This window comes from Echinops telfairi, unplaced genomic scaffold (assembly GCF_000313985.2).
Source record: "Echinops telfairi isolate 266 unplaced genomic scaffold, ASM31398v2 ScPeMD7_7400;HRSCAF=8409, whole genome shotgun sequence".
Taxonomy (NCBI): domain Eukaryota; kingdom Metazoa; phylum Chordata; class Mammalia; order Afrosoricida; family Tenrecidae; genus Echinops; species Echinops telfairi.
The window spans coordinates 47,102,988-47,119,808 of NW_022111300.1; the positions used below are offsets into that span (position 1 = coordinate 47,102,988).

Here is a 16,821-nt window from a genome sequence, read left to right on the forward strand (position 1 = left end):
CCTCGTGTACAAAGAAGCATAAAAATGGAGAACATTGGACTTTGCTTCCAATCTCGTGCCTTTGAGGGTGTCCAATGACTAGTGTCCCAGAACTGCTATACCCGTACTGCTTTAGTGCCCTCCCTGCTTCCATAGGAGCAGCGTCCATCTGCTCGGCATGGCTCTGCCATTATGAGCGAACATTAACAAAAATATTGCCCAATTCCAACCCCCATTGTTTCATCCACACAAGTCAACAACTCATGTACTGTGGTTCCTCACTGGCCTATATTTATGTAATTTTCTTTCTTCAATCGTGTTTTAAATTCTATACCATGTAGCTAAACTAATGGCACTATCGTGCGTACTGGGCTGCTAAATACAAGGTGAGCAGTTCAAAACCACCAGCCAGCTCTGAAGGAAAACTATGAGACTTTCTACTATAAATACGAGCAGTCTCAGAAATTAATAGGAAAAGCCCTCCTCTGTCCAGTAGGGTCACTATGAGTCACCATCGACTTGATGGATGGCCCAGGCAGATGGTTGATAATGTTCTCTAAATAAAATGACAGCGGTGTCACAAAAATGAACCAGAGATATATATATGAACCACCAGTATGTGATCAAATTTGGGGCTTGCACTTAATTCTAGCCCCAATCTAAGAATAATCCGTTCTTATGACATGGTTCTGCCTGATGCTCACCCTCAGGAAGAGATCACTGAAGATATGGGCGCTATAGAAAAGTGTGGGGAAGAAACTCGATAATGTCTGGCTATTCTCTAGTCAGAAAGAATAGCATCTGGAGTCTTAAAGGCATGTCTTCAAACAAGCAGCCATCCAAAGGAAGCATTTAACTAAGTCCACGTGAAAGGGACACACCAGTCTCTGTAATCCTAGAATTGTGAATAATAAAATTCATATCTGAAGGAAGGAATGGTATCAGAGCTTAAGTAGTGAACAGCTGATTTGCAGAAATCTATGGATGACCGTGGATGCCCAAAATCCATTTGCCGGGTTCCCTCAAGTGAATCACCCTGATCATAGCTGAGGAATGCGAAGACCTTTTTATCAGACAGATGGCACTGTGAGGTTGATGGAAGCAGACATAGCTAGGTTAAAATATAATTTTATCACTTAATCTCCTTGTTGACCCATTTTAAAGTTGCTTCCATTTTGTTTAATTTTTAAGAATTAAAGGGGAACTCCACATGGGTGAAGCCTCGGTAGAACCCCCTGGGGCCCCGGGCCCGGGTGTGAGGCCATGCCACCATGCAGACTGCACTGGGAAGTGGCTGATGGCAGATGCAGTGAGATGAAAATACTCCCTTTTGATCCATTTTTAATTTGTTCTATTTTTTAATATTTTCTGCTTTCTTTTCATTTGAGGTTTTCCTGTTTCACTTTGCTATTGTCATTGGTTATTGTGTTTCCATGTTTTTTTATAGATGATATCCAGGATACGTAAATCTATAGCAACAGTAACTATGTTACTGATTCTTTGAGGTGATGGAGGGGGAGGTTGGGTGGAAAAGGGTAACTAATAACACTGCGGACAGGATGAAGACCATGCTCTCAATCAGACTGGGATGTTGATTGCACTGCTTTTCTTGATGTGACTGAACTATTGAATTGTATGCTATATGAATTATATGCTAATAAAACGCTTTAAGAATCCATTAAGCACCTAGCCGATGCCAAATAAAAGGCAATGATTCAGAAGGTTAGTGGTTTGAACACACCTAGTGGATTCTCAGGGGAAAGGCATGGCCATCTGCTCCCATAGAGATGACAGCCTAGAAAATTCTGCAGCCAAACAACAGAGTAGCTACTAAAATAAAGAATATCAGCCACAGGTTGGGGGGCGGGATCTTATTGGAAATCAGACTTAATTTAGCACATTGACACTGAAGAAAACCTGAATGTACTGCTTAGAAACAACTTTTAAACACTAACTAGCCCATGAAGTCACCCTTACACTACACATAAAAAAAAAACTAAAAAAAAACCCTGCCATTGAGTCGATGCTGACTCACCACATCCCTCTAGGACAGGGGAGAACTGCCCCTGGGGTTTCTGAAACTAATTCTTTAAAGGAGCAGAAAGCCTCGTCCAGGATCATTTGTAAAGGGTTCTTTAAAGAAGGAACCTAATCCACCGCCCCCCTTTTTTTAAACCATTTTATTGGGGGAATCATACAACTCTTATCATAATACATATATACATCAATTGTATAAAGCACATTTGACATCAGCTCCTCATTTTCCCCCTCCCTCCCCGCTCCCCACTCACTCATGAACCCTTGATAATTTATAAATTATTATTTTGTCATATCTTACACTGTCTGATGTCTCCCTTTGCCCACTATTCTGTTGTCCGTCCCCCAGGGAGGAGGTTATATGTAGATCCTTGTAACCGGTTCTCCCTTTCCACCCCACCCTCCCTCCACCCTCCCAGTATCGCCACTCTCACCACTGGTCCAAAAGGGATCATCTGTCCTGGATTCCCTGTGTTTCCAGTTGCTATCTGTACCAGTGTACATCCTCTGGTCTAGCTAGATTTGTAAGGTAGAATTGGGATCATGATAGTGGGGGGGGAGCATTTAAGAACCTACCCTTTTGAAATTCAAAAGGGTTACGTGAACAACATAAAGTGACAAGGCTAGAAGTGATTTGAAACCAAGAAGTCTGGCTCAAAATTATACACCAGGCACCCGAAGAGATTGGCTTTTTTTCTCAAAAGCTTCCAATAGAAGACAAGTTTGTCTTTACCTTCAAGAGGGTGAATGATAAACACCCATAAGAGGTTTGTTTTGTTTCACCAGGGAATTGGAAGGCAGGATGTTGTTTGGGTTTTCGTTGGCTTTGCCTTGAGCGGATTACCCTGCGTTCTTTGTGTGTGTGTCTTTGGTCCAAAGGCAGAGCTCTCTCCATCCTAGTGGGGGGGGTGTGGGGATGGTGCAAAAGAAACAACACCTGAGAGCGACAAGTTGAGAGTCCCTGGCTGGGCTGAACTTCAAGGCCAAGTTTCAGAGTCTGCACGGAACAACCACTTAGCACAGGGACCTCACTGGTGAGCCAGCCTGCAAGGCCAGGAGTGATGCCAGGGAGCGCGGCTCATATCCTTTATGCCCAAAGCTGCTTTGAAGTTTGGGACTACAAAGACCAGGAAGGTTCTTACCTCTTTAAATAATAAGGTGGGGAGCAATGAATTTTTTATCCCTAAGTCAAAAACCAAATTTATTACCCTGCCTCTAACTAATACCTCCTCCCAGCTCCCTCCCTGAGTCCAAAGAGAAAAGCTTAAGTCCTCTTTGATTCATCTCTCCCTGCCTTCTCACCTGGCTTCATCTCAAGTCCGTTAGCAGGTAGTAGAGAGCCTGCCTCCTCAATATTCCAGCCAGCTCGCCTCTTCTCCTCCTCCAGCCCTTGATAGGAGCCCTCCTGACCAGTTTTGCCTGAACTGGTACAGTAGCCCCTCAAATGATTTGCTCGCTGACTTTCCACGCCTCCCCAGCAATACTCGATCCCATCCCTTCTGCATGCTCAAAAGCCTTGGGAATTACAGAATCCCTAATAGATCAGCCCAATAGCCAACAGTTTTCAAGTTTCTCCCTGTATGTCCTGCCATATCTCCCAGAATGCTTCTGAAAGAATTTTTTCCCCCCAAATAAATGAATTCCTTGTTTTTCCAGGCAGGCCCTTGTATTCTGAATTTGCTCCTTTACAACTGCATTATGTTGGGCTTGGAATGCCTGTCTCTCCAATCTTCAAAGTCTAGTCCATGTGCTGCTGTAAACAACCCACTCCTCAGAGACATTTCTCCTTCTTCTGAGCTAGCCCAGCAATTTGTTTTCACGGGTCTGTGGAGCCCTGGATGCCCATCTCTGGGGGAGGACCAGGACTCCACAGATGCCTGATCCGCATGCTCAGAAGTTTAAAACCACCAGCAGCTCCTTTGGAGAAAGACAGGGTTTTCTGTTCCCATAAACAGTGTCTCAGAAACCCATAGGGGTGTTATGTTGAGTCGGCATAGACTCAATGGTACTGAGTTTGGTGTGGGGTTTGATGGAGTCCTGGTCATGTAGTGGTTTTGTGTTGGTCTGTGATCCACAAGGTCAACAGTTGCAAACCACCAGCCGCTTCTCCGGCAAAAGACAGGACTTTCTACTCCTGTAAACTGTAACCGTCTCGAAAACTACAGGGGACAACTTATAGCCTTAGAAACCCACAAATGGAGTCCCATCCTGTCCTATAGGGTCACGGGGAGTCAGATTTGCCTTGCTGACAGGGAGTGCAATGGTGTGGTCAACTCCTGAGGAGACTCCCAGCTCAGCCTCTGACTAGCTGGGTAGCTTCACCCTTGGGGCCTCCATTGTGTTGGTTGGTTTATAGCAACGGGTTACTCCATTGCTTTTCTGGAGTGGGGGAGAGAGGGAAGTTCCCTAATTTGAAACGCCTGCCCATTCCCATGCTGCCGGGACTCAGACTGTGGCCAGTTTTGAGGAGCTGGAAAGAGAGGTGCACAACTGGCCATGCTGAGAGTCGTTGGGAACTGACCCCCACCCCCACCCCACCCAACTGTTGATTTCTTTGTAAACTGGGAAAATAATCCCTTTGAGGGCTTCTTGTAGAGATGAATGGCAAAGGAAATGTAAATTACTTAGCACCGTCTAACACAAACACCCCATGCTATTAGTTGCTTCCATGCCTCCTGCAGCTTCGAGAGCCACTGGCATTGGTTGCCAATGAGACCTCTGGCTGAGGGCAGCCTATGAGTAACAGAACAAAACCCTGCCTGGGCTGGCACTGTCCTCGTGGTCATACATCTGAGTCTGTTGAGGCTATTGTATCCATCCATCTCACGGAAGGGTCCCCTGATTCTACAAACCACCATGCCCTCTTCTAGTCGTTGCTCTTTCCTGCTGGCCTGACCGCAGCAAGCAAGTGGGAGAAGTGCTGCCACCCACGGCTGTCTATGGAAAGTCTGGTGGCTCTGTGGACGGGTTTGCTCCTCTACTGCACTTTGCTTTATGGCACTTCACAGGGATTGCTTTTTACTTTTTCTTTTCTTTACTTGTTTTACAAATTGAAGTTTTGTGGTCACCCTTGGCGCCATTGTCTCAATAGAATGTGCTCACATCATGTTTCGGTCATATTTTTGGTAATTCTCAAAACAGCTCAACATTTTTCATAGCACCATTATTGTGCACACAATGGACTACAATATGATATAAACATAGTTTTATATGCAGTCACAAAAACCAAACACTCAATGAATGCCATCCAGTCGATTCCAACTCATGGTGACCTTACATGACAAGGTGGAGCAGCTCCTGGGGGTTTGGGAGCCTGTACCTCTTTATGGGTTTACAAAGACTCATCTTTTTTCCCAAAGAGCAGCTGGGGGTTTCAAACAGTTGACCCTGTGGTTGGCAGCCCAATGTTTGGCAAACCACTACACCACCAGGGTTCCTTGTATATGCCGTAGGAAAGAACAACAGCAAATGTATGTGACTTGCTTTATTTAGCTATTTGCTTTGCTGCAGTGATCTGGAACAATAGCTGTAGGGCTGCCTGCATTCAGTACTCTTTGCCCACCAGAGTTTGAAGGCATTGCTATTTCTTCTGTCTTCTTTTCCCCTTCTCCTTGCACATAAAGGCAATGGAAGGACCACGACTTGTACCAGATGCACCTTAGTCATTGAAGTGACACAACTCACACACACAAAATCATTCATCCATCAAGTTGATTCTGATTCATAGTAACCCTACAGGACAGAGTACAACTGCCTCTGTGGGTTTCTGAGACTGTAACTCTGCAGGCTCATCTTTCTCCCGCGGAGCAGCTGGTCATTCTGAACTGCTGACCTCAAGAGTAGCAGCCAATGCACATCCACTACACAAGCTACCAGGGCTCCTGGTGGCACAACTAACAGTGGCATTATGCCTAGACCTGATCCAACTATTTCTACCACTCAGATTACTAGCTGGATCTCCCAACCTGGCTGTACATTCTTTGAAGGAGAGAAAAGGAACAAACACTTATTCATAACCGACTGCTTTTCAGGCACCAGGCTTTAAACATCTGCTCAACACTATGCTAAGAATATATATAGTTTTCACTTAATTCTCACAAAACAACCTCCTGAAGTAGGGTCCATAATTATCTCTGGTTTGTAGAGAATAAACTGAGGCTGAATGAGTTTAAATCAATTTCCCAAGGTAGCAGAGATAGTAGATAATGCGTACTAAAATTCAATTTTGTTAGGCTGCAAAATCCATTCTTTGATTGTACATGTCTGATCACACTAATAGATGAAGTCTTGATTTGAGAGCTCAAATGTACCATTTGCCAAAAACTTTTCATCCACAAGATTTTTACAGGACTAAGGTTTCTACAGGGTTGTCCCACAGTCCTAAAGCTCCCTATTTTAAAAGATCAAGCCCGAAATTTGGGCAATTATCAATGAGAAATTAGTGAGCAGGTGGGAAAACACTCACAAGTCAAAATTGATCATTTCGGTCTAACTGTAGTCAGACTGCTTGCCCGTAGACTGAGCTGCAGCTTCATTAGTGTGATTAAAAGTGAAAACTGGAGGAAGGATAAAGTAGGTCAAAAACATGCTGTCTCCTTTAGGATGAAAACATTTACCACTCAGATTACTAGATACTAAAGTATGTGTGAAAAAGATCAGCAAGAATCTGTTTGCCAGCCTTGGAGAATATGGAGAGAAAGACAGAGCACCAACAACTAGAAAAGTCCATTATAAAAGATTGAAAAGCAAAAAGGAATTGGGCATGAACTCGAGAGAAAGGATTTCTAAAGTGGAGATTCCTTTCTTCCGGCTGCTAGACAATTTCTAGCCAGAGGGTCAGCATGGGCGCAGGAGAAACACAATGCTTTTTACAGTGGGATTGACCTGGTTTGCCTTTTTTTTTAAGTAAATCACTTTATTTAGGGGCTCTTACAGCTCTTATGACAATCCATACATCAATTGTACCAAACACATTTGTACATATGCTGCCATCACCCTTTTCAAAACATGTCCTTTCTACTTGAGCCCTGGGTATCAGCTCTTTTTTTCCTCCCCAAACCTCCCACTCTCATGGCCCCTTGATAAATTATAATAATAATTATAATTATTTTCATCTCTTACAGCATCAACTGTCTCCCACAATTGAGGTATAACCACCCCCCAAAGGGGATGAACAACAGAAACGTGGGTGATCTAGTTTTTCAAAGCCAGCTTTTCATCAAAGGATTCAAACTGTCCATCATGCTTTCGTCTGGCCAAGACCATCAACATCCCCATTGTTTGTTAAGTGTCACTGAGTGAGTTCCAACTCCTAGGGGCCCAATGTGTCATTTCTAATTTTGTCAATGCTTTAGACATTCTCCCAACCTTGCACTATGAAGATAACTCAAAAAACACATGCAAAAGTCACCCTAATTCCAGTCATGGAAGGGAAATGCTGCATATATGTAATTTTTTTTCTTATTCACACCTATATGGGGATACAAAGAAAATATTTTAAAATTCCTTAGTATTTGGGCTCATGACCAAGACATTTTACATATATATTTTCTCATTCACATAATAATGTTTAAAATGCAAAATTATTGTTGGTTAAATATGTATTTTGAATTAAATGAGGATTTACAGAGCAGCCTGTCAGTTTTACAATCAACAATTCATACACATCTTGTCTCCTCTCACTGAGTGCAATCCCCTGAATGGAACATCACTGATTCCACTTCCTCCTCTGGTTCCGGTCCTCCTCCTTTTTCATTCCTTCTAAACTTTATCTCAAATGGCTAATTATTCTAAGGCAGATGTACCCTTCTAGTGCTCTTGTTCTTATAGACTTGCCTATTGTGTGGCTGAAAATGCAACCCTGGGGTGAGTTTAGTCCCCCACCTGCAGGCTGATTAAGGGCCAGAGTCTTTGTAGTTCCACCAATCTCTCTCGGATCTGTAAGCCTAGTCATTTTTATGATTTGAATTTCTACGTTTTTCTCCCATTTTATCCAGGCCTATATAAATGGAATCCTTTTTCAGAGCAGTTGGTAGTGGTAGCCAGGAATCTGGTCGGAGGGTTACGGAGACTGGTCCTCACGTGGCCCGTGAGTGCAATGGAAGAACTGTCTGCATGTGTCTTTGCTGTTCAACACTGTTCTTTCCTGTGCACAGGGAGGAACCAGTAGTGGCACTGAGATGACTGTTCGTGTACTTTTAAGTTCCCGGTCACTATTCACGAAAGGAAGATGTGGAAGCTTGTCTTTGTGGTAAATATCATGCCAATTGATCTTGAGACTATAAGACCCCGGAGGCTAGGGTCCTGTGCCCCTAGGCCCAGTAACTCACCCCCTCAAGGTGTTTGATTATGTCTCAAAAGTTTTCAACACTTGGCCCCTGTATGCTCATCCATATCCATGGATATATTTGCTGCAAGAGTAAATGCTCATGTACAAAGACCCTCTGCCAAACCCACTCCCATTTAGCCTGAGGGTCTACCCGGGCATCTACTCAAAGAACCGTTATTGCAGGACTGTGTAGACAACAGGACTGACTTCTGTTGTGTTGAACTCTAGCATGCTTCCCAGTACTGTCCTGCTCCAGCACGCACGCACACACACACACACACACACACACACAATCGTTTTCTTGGCCAACTTCCTTCTTATTATATGTTGCCTTTCCCTAGACCAACTTGACTTCCTCTCTCTTCCCAAGTGATGTAACTACACACACCCTTCCTTTACTTTGTAATTGTCTTCATAACAAATTGATATATCTGATTCCTTATTAGTTTTACTTTGGATACTTTTATTTGGATTGCCCCAGCGGGGATGTTGTCATGTACATTAATCTCAGGTTTTGCCTGATGAAGTTGGTTCCTGTCCACAGAAACCTTTTTAGTATTTCTTATTAGGTCTGCCCAGTTTTACAAATTCTTTTAATTTCTGTTTATCTGGAAATGTCCTAATTGCATTGTCACACATGAAGGGCAATGTGCTGGGACTATGATTTTTGGTTGACATTATATTTTTTTCCTTTCAGAGCTTTATATATGGACCATCCTGTGTCTTCTTGCCTGCAGGGTTTCTGCTGCAAAATTAGAACTGAAATTGAAATCTTATTGGCTCTCCTTTGTAAATAGCATTTCATTTTTTTCCCAAGATGCTCTCAGGATTCTTTTTTTGTGTTCAGATTTGGAAAGTTTGATTATGATATGTGTTGGTGAATTTCTTTGGCAGAGTGGGAGGTCTATCTTGTTAGAGGCTTGTTCGGCTTCTTGAATGCATATCCCCTTGCTTTTTATGATGTTAGAGAAGCTTACTTCCAACAACTATTGGACAATTTTCTCTTCTCGTGTGTGTGCGCATGCAGCTATTCTTGAATTTCACTTACATCTAAGTTATTCCCCTTGTTAGTGTCCCACATAATTCGTAGGCTTTCTTTGGAGTTCTCATTCTTTGTACTAATTGTTCATCTAGCAGATTAATATTGAGAGCTTTGTCTTCAAGCTAATTTGCCCTTCTATTGATTCAAGTCTACTCCTTTGCCCTTTCAATGTATTGTCTATTTCTGAAATCTTAATATTTAACTTCTGTATTTCCATTTGCTGTTTTTAATCTTTACATTTATTTCATTCTTTTAGAGTCTTCATGAATACTTCTAATATTTTGGCTCTTTTCCATGATTTTTCTCTGCCACTTTCTCAATCTTTCCCTCAATGCCTTAAAAGTTCCGAAACATCATTCTTGTGACTTCCTTATCAGGTGATTGTATTGCCATCTCATCCTCAGATAGGTCTTCTGGCTCTGTGTTTTGAACCTTTGTCTTATTTCTTCCTGTAAACTAAAATTTTCTCCTTCTGAAGCACTGCGATGCTGATGTTTGGTATTTAATTGATAATGGTATGTTGGTGTGTTCTTATGCATCCACCACCTGTCTTGTGGCGGGTATTAGAGAATGTCAATGTGTACATAGTTTACTGTTAGCTGTTCCCATAGCACAGTTGAAGGTAGTTTTGGCTGGTGTTGACCACTATCTGTTGATGATCAGGTGGTACAAGTGTAGTTAGTAGCCCTCACCCAGTGGGTGGGGCCGCAGGAGGTGCGAATGTGACTAGACCATATGGGCATGGTTGCTGTATCTTGTCAGGCAGGACAAGTTGGGGGTTGGGGGACAAAAGAAAACAATAGCAAAAAGAAAGAAAAAAAAGAAGGGGGAAAGTAGGTGAAGGAGACAAACAGCAGTAAGGAAAGGAGAACTTAATAATGTCCTCCTTGTGAGACACGAGTGTGCACTGTGTTGTCAGCACTCTATTTCCGTTAACTGGTGGCCAACCAACAACTCACCCACTGCCCCTCTCTCACAATGTTCCTTAAGCTTCTTCTCTAAGCTGGTAGTCAATCCACTCGCTGTCCTTCCCTAAAAGCTCAATTTCCAGGATTGTTATCAATATCTGTTTCATTTCACCTCTCTTGTCTTTCTTGTAACATCCCCTACGTTGTCACCCTTAGAGGAGTAGATCACCAGGAAGCCTGCAGAGCTGCCAGTCTTAGGTTAGCAGTTGACTGCTGAACCATTGTACCAGCAGAGCCCTTTTAAAAGACTTTAGTCAGACAGTGGGCTCCTCTTTCAGCAAACAGAAGCACACTATGCACCCTTTGCACAAATGCCTCTGCAGGTTGGTAGTGCAGACAGACAGATTTACTTGGGAATGTTGAAAGTTTGTGCACAGAGGCACTGAGTCTTTATGGAGTTCCACAATGCAATTTATGAACCAAAAATATCCAAACAGGTGACCATTGTATGAACACTTCTCTCCAGTTTATGCCCATGACCACCTGTGCCAGTCTCTGGACCTTCTGCGCTGCCCTTAAGAGTCTGACCACTCAAGTGGAAGGAGTTTGCTCAGATGTCTCAAGAGAGACTTGACTGGGAGGTGGAAATATGTTTGTGACCTTGAGTTGGTTCTGATTTAATGTTGCCATACCATATGCTACATGTCTTGTTCATCGTGAGATCTGGGATCTCAGAAGAGTTTTTATTGTTGTTGTCTTAAGTACATTTCTGAAGCTCTTTATATAAGTAAAAGTGACTCTTTAGACTCTTTAAAGAAGTGCACCTGCCGAAACCTAAAAACCCACCATTACACTGAACTCTGAAAAGACATCAGGCCACATGAGAAACTTAAAATAAAAAATTAAACCCCTAGATGTGGAGCCACTGCCTTCCGTGCAGATGTCATTCGCGCTCCTCTGTGTCGCACTTCCATTAAGGCTGAAAGGCTCAGTCAAACAGTGAGGAAGGAAATAGGGGTGGGGGGAGAAACCATAAAAGCCCTGTTCATTGTAAGGCAAAATCAATAACCATAGCCTTCCCCCTGACATTTTAAATATCACAACAATTGTAAGTAACAAGCAATTCACTGAGCACACACTGTATGTGCAGTTGTCATTTCTTCCTACTGTTTTCATGACCGAGCTTTGGGCAGGACAGGCGTGGGGTGGGGTGGGGTGGGGCGGGCGGCGGCAGGGGAGAACATTTTAAAGGAATCATTTCATGCAGAAGTCAATTTCCACTAATGTATTCTTAGGGTGGCATATGTAGTCTTTCAAAAACATATCTGTCTCTACAGATATACATACATTAGTGTCTTCCTTTATGAGAATGACAGCAATTAGTCCACCCCCAAATGCGCAATAGCTAGTCACATTTCATAGGGGAGAAATCATGACTATGAGAAGCGTATCATTTATAATCATCATAAACTGGTTAATATGCCTGCTAGAACTGATTTTCTCTGCCCTTGTATAGAAACAGCTCTGATTGTGAAGAGAAGAATGGCACGATTGTATAACCCAGGTTTTCTTTTCTGAAAAGTTCAGCACGGATTGTTTTCTTTTGCGTTTTCTCTGCATCCAGCCCCGAGCAAGCAGGAGTAAAGTGCTTTCCATCAAGGGAAGCAATAGAGTTACTTAACACAGAAGGAGTGTGCAGATGCTGCTGTGCTTCGTCACTTCGGGATCTGGGAGAGTGTGAGGGGTGGGCAGACCACCAGCGTTCACAGGGATCACGGAGGGCTGCGCAGGTCCTTCCTGAAGGACCAAGCTTTGTAGGTGTTGGCTGAAAGGAAAAAGAACAGGTCGCAGGGGGTCACCTAGGGAGCCGCCTACAACATATTCATCATAAAGGCTCTTAACAACCCACCCCTTTCCTGGGGCTCTACCGGACTCACTGCTAGAGAGCTGATTTCTGACTCAGTGATCCTGTATGACAGGGTGGGCTGCCTCTGTGGGTTTCTGAGACGGTATGTGTTCACGGGAGTGGAAAGACTGCTCTGTCTCCCACGGAGTTGTTCGTGGGTTTGAACTATTGACTTAGCAGTTCGCAGCCTGATTCCTGACCTACCACACTACCAGGGGACTTCACTGACAGGAGCGCGTGCCTAGTTTGTAAGAAATAGGAGAAAAAGAAGGAACGAAGAAAACAAACAATGTTGACTCAATTCTGGCTCGGAGTGACCCTCTGGGAGCAAGGAGAACCTCCCCACGGGGTTGCCCGTCTTTACAGAAGAAGCCACCTCATTCTCCCATGGAGCAGCTGCTGGCCTGATGGACAAAACATCTTGTAACTGCTGTGTCACCAAAGATTCGGTAACTGAAGGGACATTGCTTGGTAAAAGTTCTCAACACTCCCATAGATCTTGGTCTGCCAAGAAAATGTGACCAATGTGACTAGCGGAAGGGACATCTGCATAGCCCACAGACATTCCACTCCAGGCAAGATGCTAGAACTAGTCAGAGAACAGAACAGCCATTCGAGCGTAGAAAATACGTGGGTCCCTGAGATGCATGCATGGAGGTGATATGTTAAATAGAATAGATAGGGATTCTATCTTTAATCAATGCAATCCGAGAAAGAATTTTTCACTATACCAGAAGAGTTTTCTCGTAGTTAGTCCTTCATTAAGTTTCCTCAGACAGAAAGAAATAATGTTTGGTTATTACAGAAGTAAGGTGGGCCAGACTTACTACCAGATAATACCTCTGGCAAATAGAGAGAGCTGTCAGATGATACATGGTAGAGCTAGTGATACAGAAAATGTGGGTCCCAAAAGTGCATGCTTGGAGCTCAGCACCATCACTTTCACACATGACACAGGCCATGTCTCCTTAAACAGCTGTTTAAATGCCAACTGGTGTCTTGGTTATGTACAGAGCACTTTGCCTACCGAGCCGTGGCCATGCTGCCGGAGAAGCATTGGATTGCTAACCCCTAGGTCAAACCCACCAGTGGCTCTGCAGGAGCACGAAGTGCGGCCTGCTCAAGTAATCATTGATGGCCTCGGAAAGCCCACCTCGGTCAGCATCAACTCAAAGGCAGTGGGTTTGGGTTGCATGCATGATATCCTTTGGTACTCACATGAGCCTTGCAAGTGAGGGGCAAGAGGAACATTGTTCAGATGAGGAAATTGAAGTTCAGAAACTCTGGGCAAGTCAGAGGTGATGAGGATGAGACCCGGTGCCAGAATATTTGACTCTTAATTTAGTACTTTTTAGGGACATACGGATAGGTAAAGCCTTGACACCAAGCACAGCATGCAGCATCGGATTGCTTGCTTCCTTGTTTGTCCATCAAGGCCCTTCTAAGTCCCTGAAACTGGCTAGCTATCCCTCATCAACCTTTGTCATCAATTCATCTTCTGGGCTAAGGTTATTTCTTTTAGAACATCTCCTCTTGTTAGGCAACAGAGAATTTAGCCCTGGGTTTCTGTCCACTCATCCAAAGAGAGAGGGACCTACTACTATTTGGTAAGCCACCTGCCAGCAGCACCATTGTTCTTTATTAACAAGCCTGTCACCTTCTGAGGCACACCTGGCTTGCTTTTAGTTACCAATCTGCCTTTTTAACTAGAACTATTGACAGGCACAGTTTGCCATTTTCTTACCCAAATTAAAAAAGAATAAAATCTCTAGTGCCCTTTCCCAGCTTTTTATCAGTTCTCATAGGATGGGCTTCTTGGGCAGAAATCAAGGGGAATGTGACACGAGAGGATTATAAGGTGATCTTGTTCATTCCTTGGCTGTGGCAGTCGTGCAGATCGGTGAGGCAATCACAGCAGCCGGGTTTGATGGTGACGGGTGGAAGGTGGTCACCGAGTGAGCCCCAGTGCATTCGTTTGAATGGAAGCATGTTCAGTTGCTCGGGTCTGAAAGCCCAAGAGCAAGAGTGGGTAACTGCAGTTCTCTAATTTAACAGTAGAAGTGGTAAGCCCGCAGAAGTCACCTGGGCTGTTTTGACAAAGGGTTGAGAGCGTGTCACCTCACTAACCCAGCCAAGGAAGGGAAGCAGAGGTTAGCGTGTCACAGCCTAGGAGTGAGGTCACCAGCTCATCAGACTCGGGGCAACAAGAAAAATTTTTGATTGAGGCAAAGGTGTCCCCATGGTAGCATCATGTCCCTTTGCCTAAAGCAGTCTTTTCCTTCAGGACAGGAAATGTGTTATTTAGACTCTCCAGCATGCTCACAGAGCCTGGGTGAGATAGTAGGGTTATGTGTTTGGCTGCTAGCCACCAGGTCAGCCATTTGAAACCACCATTTGTTTCATGGGAGAAAGACGAGGCTTTCTACTCCCGTCAAGAGTTACAGTCCTGAGAACCCTGGAGGGTAGTTATGAGTCAGAACTGACTCGATGTCAGTGAGTTTGGTTTGGAGCCTGCCCACAGTGGGAATTGATTGTTAGAACTTTCAAGTCTTCTGCGAATGACGTCGTGATTAACTGGCCAATCAAATCCTAGTGAGACTGCTTCGGCAGCCCCTATGCATTTCTCTGAGAGGGAATCAGTAGGCTAGGAATCTTGAGTCCCACTGTCTGCTCAGAGAAGGATCAAAGTCAGGAAGGGTCTCTGGATGCTTGTACAGGAAGCCCAAGATGCCTAGGATCATCAGTTAAAAACCAAACATGCAAACCTGAAACCAATCACCTTGCCATGAAGTCCAGCCTGGTCCATAGCTACCCTGTAATACAGGGTAGAACTGCCCTAGTCGGTTTTCAAAGATGGCATTCACCCAGGCAAAGGGCCACCTCTTTCTCCAATAGAGTAGCTCAGAGGTCCTCAACCTTCCTAATGCCGCGACCCTTTCATACAGTTCCTCATGCTGTGGTGACCACCCCAACCATAAAATCATTTTCGTTGCTACGTCATAGCTGTCATTTTGCTACTGTTATGAATTGGGCGCCTCCTGTGAAAGGGTCGTTCGCCCGCCAAAGGGGTCGAGACCCACAGGTTGAGGACCGCTGGAGTAGCTAGTGGGCTTGAACCACAACCTTCCAGTTAGCAGCTGAGTGCTTAACAGCAGTGCCACCACGGCTCCTAAATAACAAAGTTAGACATAATTATGGATGGCAAATGAGATAGCTTGATTTTTCTTTTGTTTTCTTTTAATGAGAAAAGCATGTGGGCTAATGAAAATATTAGTTATTTGCTGTAAATTTTAGAAATGAGTTCTTTTTAAAGTTCAGGAGGCTGTGTGATCATAAATATTTCAAAGAGCACACCATTAATTCCAGCCAATCAATAATACAGCATCCTCCTGAAGCTAAGGTACCAAATAAGGAGAAATGTACTCCCTCTCTATATTAGTGCAGAAGTTCCTCTCCAAAGAGTTTGGGATTGATTATGGCAAGGTAAGTTGTCTTCGCGGTTTTTCAATCAAAATAATTATTACTCAAGCATTTCTATGGCACGTTGAAAGCTCAAACTCACTGACATCAAGTCGATTCCGACTCTGAGAGACTCTGGGTTTCCCGAGACTGTAATCTTTACGCGTGTTGAAAGCCTCATCTTTCTCCTGCCGAGCACGATGGTGGTTTTGAATCGCTGACCTTGTCAGTTAGCAGCCCAGCTGACAACTGCAAGCTTACTGCCAGCCCACGGGAAAGAATGCACCTTCGTCTCACTCTTTTTCTTTCACTCGACAGGCAAGCCAACTGCACGCGGACGCGGACAGATGTGAGGCAGGATCTCTTTTGCGAAGCGCACGTGCCCAAGAAACTGTACCACTTTAACATTAGAGAAGACTCGCATTCCAGTGGCTGGCCATCTGGCGTTTCGCTTTCCAAAACCCTGGCCATCCATGTGGACCTCTGGTAGAATGAGCAATGCAAAGCGCTGGCTTGGACTTGGCATGTCCTTGTTTGTCTGGGGATTGATGAACCTGACAACCGCTGCTCTCCTGGGGACACCTGCACCAGGCCAGCTAGGGGCACGCCTGGCAGACGAGCTGCAGTTCCACCAGCGGGCAAAGAGGAGCTGGGTTTGGAACCAATTCTTTGTCCTGGAAGAGTACACAGGGACGGACCCTTTGTATGTCGGCAAGGTAAGAACCACCCCAGAGAAAGATAAATGGTGCGGCGGGTACCAGACGTTCATGAACGCTCACCCAGCCTGCCCGGAGACCTAAGTAGAATTTTCCCACAGTGGCAATGTTAGGTGACTGGTGGGAAAATCAAAGTTTTTGCTTTGTCACACACCAGTCAGCAAAGCAAGCTAGCCTCTGTTCTGAGTGGGGGGAAAAAATAGGTTTGGGTTTGGGGAGACGCCGCCTTCGATATTTCCAGAGCCCCGCAGTCTCCAAAGAGGTGGCTTCAGATTTTTGGGAAAATGATAGGGTGAGGGAGAAAGAAGCTGGGAGCCGCTGTGGGGCCGGGTTTGTGTTTGCTTTGTTAGTGAGGTGGTTGTTTTTCCCCAAAGCATTTCACAGGGATTGCCTGAGGCCCAAATGGAATGGGGGGGCAACAAGAAAAATTTTTGATTGAGGCAAAG

General features: G+C 44.4%; 1 protein-coding gene across 1 annotated transcript in view; it reads left to right on the forward strand.

The window, feature by feature from the left end:
- Positions 1 to 16,821, forward strand: part of CDH20 (cadherin 20) — a 264,681-nt gene that overhangs the window by 176,627 nt on the left and 71,233 nt on the right. Inside the window, exon 2 of the mRNA XM_004703023.2 lies at positions 15,978 to 16,375. Coding sequence (XP_004703080.1) covers positions 16,133 to 16,375 — 243 coding nt within the window. The 5' untranslated portion in view covers positions 15,978 to 16,132. The remainder of the gene's footprint in view (positions 1 to 15,977; positions 16,376 to 16,821) is intronic.